Below are 9050 nucleotides of genomic sequence, written 5' to 3'. Positions count from 1 at the left end.
CATATATATACATATAAGGATCCTATAATTCTTCATCTATTAAAGGAATGACAGGTGCACAAATCTGCACAAATTAAAATAATATCTAAATCATAACTAACACAATATTTGATTGCCTAATATCCTTTAATAGAATATTTAGCATATCTTAACAGAAAATTATTCCTGTTGAAACATTATGCACACTGTTAGTAAATGATATAGTAACATTAGGAAAAAGTTTAAAGAAATTAATGGTAACAATATTTGTTTACAAGAGTCCATTGAGACCTTTCATCAATTAACTGACTAGTTCCTTTCCAAACATGAGTCTGTGCAAAAATCTCATTAACATGGATCGCTCGTCTTAGCTCTTGTGCTTGTAATTGAATATGGAGTTATATATGTACATAAAATATAAAATAAATAAACGGATACAAAAGTAATGAAGGTTTACCATGTGAATGACATGTTCATGAACAGTAATTGATCCACCTGTATGTAGTGTCTCACCCTTTTCTGAAGCTCTAATCGTCTAAGCAGTAACACACTTATTGTGAAACTCTAATGAATTCCAATGAGCCAATAAAGAGTTCCATATGTGCTCGCCAAGCCAGTAAAGGTGATCCCCTGTATTGCATGCATCTCTAAAAATCTTTGAGAGCCTGAGATGCTTCAGTGTGGAAATTTCTTTGCAATTGATTTTCATGTTCAGGTTTCCACTACACCTTCATCTATAACAATAAATGATACAAACATTGATTAATTAGAGTACTATGTTATGATTTTGAATTAACATACTAAAATAAAAATCACAATTAGTTTGATGGGCTTTTCACCTTAAAACGTTGTTAAAATGGTTGTTTGTCATGTGCAACTATTGCTTCCCAAGTAGGTCACAGACTCAGAAATTCTTGCTTAGTTGACCGTGTGATTGCTTGAGAAGCAACCCAGGATGGAAGAAACCTTCTAATCGAGACCGTACTCGAATCAAATTAATGAGCAATTGGAAATGCAATATAAACTAAGATGTGACTCCTATGTTGTCTCTCAAGGACCAACATTTGATTTAGTCATTAGATCAAACACGTGGTGGGAGATGATTTTTGGATAGTTTGTGAATGGAAAATTAAACAACTACACGTAAATCCAAACACTAATTGAAAACGGTTGATCACTAGCTCAATTGCAATGTTCCAAGCACAGATTAACAACAATTATCCACTCCTCTAACCCCTAATCCAACACAAGTTAACCAATTAAGCGAAGACTAACCATTTTTTAAAAAAGCGAATTAAGCAAACGCAATGCTCATATTCAGTCAATTCTGACCACACAGTTCATGAACTAAGCAAAGATTAAACTCCAATTAGGCAACTAAGCATATACAAAATTGCAAGAACAAAATAGATTCAATATTGAGTGAGCAAAAGCAACAAAATGACAATCACAGTGCAAAAATCTCATGTAAGCGATTAATTTCACTAATGACCAACCAAGCACACTTAAGCAACCGTTAAAACGAAATTCCACAGAACAAAACGAATTACAAACATCAAAACTAGATTAAAATAGAGGCAAAACGAGTCTGAAAACAATATTTGAATTGAAGAACGAAACTGGAATTGAAACAACAAAACAAAATGGTAAAGTGGAAAGCAAAAAGGAAAATGGAATCTGAAATTGGAAATGGAAATTACAGCGAAACAAAAATTGGTAAAGTAAAATGCAATTAAAAATGGAATTCATTCAGTACAAGAAAAGGAAATTGAAAGAAAACCTAAACCCCCCAAAAGGGGGAAGCTGCAAAACGTCCCAAAAACCTAAAATAAAATTGAAGAGAAGAATCCCAAATCTGATTCAAGGGTTTTAAAAACCTCTTTTACAATTTTTCCCTTGATATGGGCTTATACAAAATCTACCCAAGAAAGTGGGCCTAAAGCCATAAAAAATGAAATAAGAATAAAATGTTGACGTGGATAATGATTAATGACGTGGCAACACCCTTGTTGTCCCAAAATATGATTCCAAAATTGTCCTAAAAATAATCATTGGAATAGCTAAGCCCAAATAATTCTAATTAATTAAAATAAGAATTACTAGTCAAATTAAGCCCAAATAGCAAAAATGAGACAATAATGGATAATTAAATACAATTCACTATTACAATTCAGTGCGGAAAGCTAAGTGAATAGACAAAATAATGATTCATCAACTTCATATAAAGAAATAAAAGTCATTTGAATTAAGGCAAACTTAAAACATCAAAATTAGTATGAAGGGGATTTTCGTATTACACTTGATCATAAGGTTCAATCCATGGTCGATCATGGAGAGGGGGGTCAACACCATCACTAGGTGAATCTGGATTAGCAGATGATGTGAAATTCTCAAAAGGCGATACAATAGATGAGGAAGGTATAGAAGTAGGAACTATTGTGGGGGGAGGAGTTGGTGTAACAATCACGAGGGAAGGAGTTGGGGATAACAATCAGAAGGAGAGGAGGAGAATCTGTTGGGGGGATGAGGAATGTCTAGTGTGGACAAAAGAAGGAAGTCTGCTACATTTGATGGCCCAACGGAATGTGCACTAGACCAATAGTGGTAGGTAATGTAATAAGCACCCTAATTATATAATGTACTTGTTGTTGCCTCTTTTTAGGTTTTGTTATTCCCTTTCCTTTATCATGGCATTGAGATTTTTCACATATCACTAGTAAAAAAATAGGATTTTAATACGCCCTAATACACATCGGTTTTTATAAAACCGAAGCATATTAAATTGTAGTGACAATTTTGTAATTAAAACAAATTTATATGCCTCGATTCATTGACGACCAAAACCAATTCACTCTACGGTCGTGCTGCCACAGTTCGTCCACCACCGGCGTCTCCATTGTCTTCGACGAAGTGGAACTATGGATTCCAGTTGCGAGCTTCACCCTTCTCGCGCTGACGAGACTGATAATTGGGCAGCTGCAAAGAAACCTTTGGGAGGGTTTTGTTGGGTCTGATACCACCTATTGGGAAAAATGGTGAACCCACACAAATAATTTTACTCTTCAATTCATTGTGGGTTTGACCCACACAAATAATATTACTCTTCAATCCATGGTGGGTTATTTTCATTAAACTTTGGCAACCTTTAAATAGGTGCAAATCAGGCCTTGGGCCAAGTACAAATAATATAAACTGACAATAAAATATCAACTTACCTAAAAGTAAAATCTCCTTATTCTATCATAAAATAATATTCTACCTAGATAAACCAAAATCATAGCTACCCATCCTATTTTATTTCAATCAAAATCAAACCAAATATTACTAGACTCAAAACTAACAAAATAATAAATCTTTAAATTTAAGTTTATCCCAACAAACTCCCCCATAAACTTAAATTCTTCCTTCCTTCTCCCAGATCGTCTAGGGTCTTGAGTGTTCCAAACTTTTCCTGAAGCACTTGAACTAGTGGTTAAAATCTCTGCTGCCAATGCGCCTCCATAACCACGAGTAGCCCTTTCCAACCGCCAGAACTCGCTTACCTGAAAACCCTTTGCCAGGAAGACTTTCCGGAACTCGCTTACCTGAATACCCTTTGCCAGGAAGACTTTCGGTATAGGGATCACTATACTCGTTGTGAACTCTTCTACAATCTCGTAGAATGTCCTTCTCTCGCGTCTTTTTCACCGTAAAAAATATGGAGAAAACACTGTTTGCAAGATTAGTCATCTCTTACTCTCTCTTTCTCTTTTCCTCTTTCGGACACTCAGACTTTTTTCTCTCTAAACTCTCCTCTCTCTCCTTTTTTTCTTTCTTTTTTTTTTTCTTTTTCTCTCACTCACTCCTCCTCCAGCGGAAACATTACCAACTGTCACCAAGGCAAACGGCAAACCATCGGCTCCTCGAGTATACCATGGTCATCACTTCTCTTTCTCAATCCATGGTCAAACACTTGAGCATTTCACTTGCTCTCCCCACCTCTCATGATTCATCCGGCGACCATTGGCCTCCTGCCTGGCTCACCTGATCATGGGGGAACGTACTCGGCTGAGCCCTGTCTTGAACCATCAGCTCTGATATCACTGTTGGGGTCTGATACCACCTGTTGGGAAAAACGGTGAACCCACACAAAGAATTTTACTCTTCAATCCATGGTGAGTTATTTTCAGGTTTGAGAGGAGGGAGAGGGACAGATAAGGGTTCTTCGATTCGCAGTCGCGCACTGACGAATCAGAGAGCTGAGTTTCGAATAAGAGCTTTGTGTTGTCGGAGAAGCAATTCGCCTCCAACGGTGGAGGGTTAGAGAGAGAGGAAGGTTATTGGGTTTGGCTCCAGCGGGCCTGCCCGTTGGCATTAGCATCTTCATGGTAATCGTAGAGTGCTCCCGAAGCTAAAAGGTGGGGTTACTGTTTTTTTTATTTAATTTAGGGCATGAGTGTGATTGTTCTGTTTTCCAATTTTTTATTTTATTTTATCTTGCGTTGTTAAAACTTGATCGTGTGTGTTATGGTGGCAGTGGGAAAAATTGAAGGTGAGGTTGGATATGTTATCATTACAGCTAGGTAAGGAGGACCTTTGGGATGATCCGGTGCGCGCAGGTAAAATAAGCCGAGAGCATGGTTAGCTCCTGGGGAAAATGAAAGAAGTGAATGCATTGGAACAAGAATTACTTGAGCATATTGACGTGATAAAGCTTTCCCGCGAAGAGAATGGTGCGGATATGGAATTGGTGGGGACTCGCTTCATCTTATCCTAGGCATGTATTCGCCTTTTTTTTATAATAATCTTACATACAAAAGACTGTGATTCATGCATTGAGTATTCCCTTTTCAGGAATCATTGAAAGTGTTGCTTAACATGAGAAGAGATGCAAAACAGAAAGAGCTAGAGGCGTTGCTTGCTGGGGAGCAAGATTCTTGTTCTTGTTACATTGAGGTTGCTGTCATAGAATTAAAATGTTCTATTACTGCCTTGCTGTTTTTATATTATTCATGCCCAAGCCATCAATCTAGGTCTAAGAGCATGATGTTGATATTCTGCACTACAATATATCCTAGATTGCTAACATTTTTTTCCTTATTCATTATAAAGAAGTGAACTTGGGCTATGGTTGCGAATCCATGTGCCTTTTGAAGCTTATTATTATATAGTTAATATAGGTTCAACCTGGGGCCGGAGGTACGAAAAGTATGGACTGGGCACCAATTAAAAAGAAAGGTTCTGCCAAATACACATTCCAAATCACGATTAAGTTCATCTTTCATCACGTTTTGTTTCTTATAATAGGGATGATTTCCTTTAACAAAGTAAATTTTTGTTCATGAGCATGTTGTATAACAAAATCAAAAAGGGATTAAATGATCAAATGATTTGGGCAGATTCAACTGCCACCTTTTTTGGGAAAGTAATTATATATTCTACTATAAGATATAATAATGCAACAAACAATGTAAAACTTTGACATTATTGGCTATATAATTTAGATAAATATCTTGATTGCATAATTGGTGTATTCCTGTATCAAAATATCCAATCTGAAAGAAAAAAAAAAAAACGCACAGAAAAATATAGATAATTTTTTTTAGGTGATTACATGGATATTTAACATCAAAGACAAAATGATAATCTATTAATACCAACCTTTGCTGAATGAAGTGAAGAAGAAAGTTTCTCAAGAAGCAGAGAAATGACAAATGGCTCAAAGAGAGGTGTAAAAGAGAATGCAGACTGCAAAAAAGTAAAATAATTACTTATATTATAAAATATATTCACCAGTATCTATATGCTGACAGATTCCAGTTGCATCTGAGTAATAACATAGATGCTCCTTCGTTTAAGGACAACAATAAGCTTAAATTGTATCCTTATGTGCATATCGTGGTGTGTGCATGCATGCAAGCAACTTTGTATTTTGTTTATTTTATTACATAACAGAAACAGAACACGAATACAAAGGATATTCCTAAACAGGACAATAAGAGATCAAATTATTCTACCAAGCATGGCTCTCTAATATATGTCACCCCATAGTCTAATATAAAACACAAGCAAAAAATGCATTGTATCTAATGCTAAAACCAGTTGACAAGTATAAGGTGTTATATGCCTTAAAAACTATCAGCTTTATGACATTAATAAATGTACTTTTCAGTATGGAGAATTTCATGGTTACTAATATTTGAAATTTCCCAGATTCAGGAAGCAGGACACAAACACCCCCCAAATTCAGTAAGCACGTGAACACTAATCCTGTCCTGATACTTCAAAAGCTTTTAGCTTTGTGATATTCTATGTATGTCATAAAGTTGTCTTTTTTTCAAACCTTATTCTTTCTTAATTAAATAATCACCAACTACTTTTAGTTAACACTACTGTGTTTGTTAACAATTTTGATTGTCTTTTAATACAGTGATCAGATTCTGAATCTGATAATGCCATGAAATATTTAAATTCCTCATCTCCCTTCAAATGTGTTAAGATAACATCATAATATCAATTATCACATTCTATATTTATCTATTTCAGTCTACAATATCTTATAGAATTTTGTCTTTAAAACATCATATGATCATATATTTTCCTTGTTTAAGAATCATTTCTTCTTTTTCAAGTGCTAATCATTTAGGGGTATTTTTTTTTTCTTTTGCTTGATTTGAACTGCAAAGAAACTCAAGAGGAGGCAGTTGTGGTATATGACTTAGCAGCAATAGAGTACAGAGGACTGAACGCAGTGACCAATTTTGACATAAGCAACTACATTGACAAAAAGAAAAAGGACCAAATTCAAGAAACAGTAGCACAAACATAAACATTTCCCAACTCCTCAGACTCAGAAGAAGCAGAAGTAGAACAACAACAGAACACAACTACACCACCCCCTTTTGAGAATCTGCACATGGCAGCAGTGCAACACAACCAAGTTCCACACACACCCCTTGTGTACCCTAGGGAAGAGTCATCATCACAGGTCACTAGTCAAAAGGAATGATATTTTCTCTTTATTTTGATCACAAGTCAAAAGGTGACGTTCCATGTAAGCTTTTCTCTTTATTCTTAAATATTGGTGGTTTGAATGGTCATTTTGCACAAAAGTGTAATCACAATTTTATGGTTCCAGCAACTTTTCTTTATGAAATATGACTTGTAGAAGCTGCCAGCACATACTAAATATGATTAAATTAAAATATCACTGGTTCAGTTGTTCTTTAACACTAATTTTAACCATTTTCACCAATCAAATTCCAGCATAAGAATCAAATTGGACTGTAATCAGGACAGCGATTGAGATGTGAACAAGACTCTAGGAGTGAATTAAAAGATGTCTAAAGGTGAGTTCTAAGCGGATAGATGTGATGGGCATGACAAAGGAACCAAGCAAGAGGAAATACCAATATTGAATATTTTGGACATCATTGAGAATGTTTATCTGAATGAGTATATTGAGAGGATGGATAAAGAGATACAGCGTATAAAAGGTGCAAAATCAAATCAAGAGAATCAACAACACAATCAACAGATGTTTCAAAAAGTCGGGCAAAACAACTTAAAGAAGAAAAGTGTGGTGATCTTCATGGAACCAATGGTTCTTGGAAAGAAGAGTTAGAAACTGCAGTTAAAAGTTAACAAGTAAAAGGACTTTCACAGCATGAAACTGGACACACAAGAGCAAGAAAAAGACTAATGAAGCAGAATGCTATAATCAGACGAAACATAAGACAATACTCATTTTGACTAAGAAACAACATCTCTTAACTCATATTACAAGAAACAAAAAGCAAGAGTAGCAGGAGGAAATGGAAACCAGTTAGCTTCTTGAGAATTGTACATGTAATTTTTAAATGAACTTGTGTTGATATTATGGAAGGGAAAAAGTGCTAAGGTGAGTATTGATGTTTCCTTTAGATACCTAGAATTGTTTCATGTTCTCTTAAGTAATATCTAAAACTAATGGCGAAGGGAAGTAGACAAATAGAAAAAGAAGGAACCTTAGATATGCTCTTGTTAAGAGTATTGAAGTCTTCTTCTTGGTAGCTTCCAATTCCAATCAAATAAGATCTCAAGGAATTGTCTAAAATTTCTGATGTACAGGATGATATTCCTAACTCAGTGAAATGTACCCATCGTACATCATTCAAAATTTTTCTCAATTGTTTAATTATTTGAAACTCCGTGTCACATTGCACCCAAACACTTCGAAGATTTAAAAGGTTGGTAAGAATCGGTGCTAGGTCACCCAAATCAATGTTTTGCATAGTCATGGAAACTAGAGATGCTGATATGCCACATAACGGAAGAGTACTAGAGAGGGGATTCATTGTCCGTGACAACAAGCACCAAATAATAGATGGTAAAACATCATGGGATAATCCTTCAAACCCACATGGAAAAAGATATCCAATGCTTTTGGAGCTTACTATTGAAAAGGGAACTTCCACAACAACATTTTCAACAATTAGAGTTGTAAAGGATTTCATCTCCGCTATATCTTCTTCCAATTTGTCAATCTTCTTACAACCGAATAGGATGAGAGTTTTCAAAGATGTCAACTTATATATCTCTCTTGGAAGGCTGCTAAGGCTTGTACAATTCTTCAAATTTTTCAACACAATATTACACAGAACATGTCCAAACTTAGAAGCAATTTTTGGACTAATTTCAATTCTTTTGTCAAAAACAATGAAGAAAGTGATCATATATGTTTCGGGTGTAAAGTGGTGCTGAGCGGTGAAGACCGGATGGAAGAGATCTAGAGCATCTAGGTGGTGGGGAAGGTCGGACGGTCTGTGGAGACTTGATACTTTTTCTGTTGTGGATGGTCGAATGGTCTGCTGAAGGCTGGATGGTCACCTGTTGAAGGCCGAACGGTTTCCTGTCGTTTCCTCGTGTTCCAAGTTGTTGGTTCTCCCTCCTCGCTCTCTAGGCCGGGTGGGCGGGTACCTGTCAAAGGCACTCTGACGCTCAAGTCAGTTAAGTGACCGAACGGTAATATCAAGGGATGAGAGTAATACATAATGTGAAGCGAGTGCAATCTGCCTTGAAGACATACCTGAGATCTTTATTTATACTATTTG

General features: G+C 35.9%; 1 protein-coding gene across 1 annotated transcript; it reads right to left on the bottom strand.

Annotated features, from left to right (window-relative positions):
* Positions 1–6648: 6648 nt before the first annotated feature.
* Positions 6649–8672, bottom strand: LOC111241971. Its single transcript, XM_022782774.1, has 2 exons — positions 7965–8672; positions 6649–6732 (listed from the first exon to the last, which is right to left on the bottom strand). The coding sequence occupies exons 1-2, from the start codon at positions 8670–8672 to the stop codon at positions 6649–6651; spliced, it is 792 nt and encodes a 263-aa protein (XP_022638495.1).
* Positions 8673–9050: the final 378 nt, after the last annotated feature.

The sequence above is a fragment of the Vigna radiata genome, chromosome 7 (genome assembly GCF_000741045.1).
Source record: "Vigna radiata var. radiata cultivar VC1973A chromosome 7, Vradiata_ver6, whole genome shotgun sequence".
In the NCBI taxonomy this organism is placed as follows: domain Eukaryota; kingdom Viridiplantae; phylum Streptophyta; class Magnoliopsida; order Fabales; family Fabaceae; genus Vigna; species Vigna radiata.
Note: the sequence above shows the minus strand (reverse complement) of the source record. Positions and strands in the feature narration are given on the sequence as shown.

Bases quoted from the DNA above. Each gene is read 5' to 3' on its own strand.
- LOC111241971 (XM_022782774.1), bottom strand. From the start codon at position 8,672: ATGATCACTTTCTTCATTGTTTTTGACAAAAGAATTGAAATTAGTCCA. The intron at 6,733-7,964 runs GTTCCTTCTTTT...TTGTCAATGTAG, and splicing joins TTAACAAGAGCATATCTAAG to TTGCTTATGTCAAAATTGGT.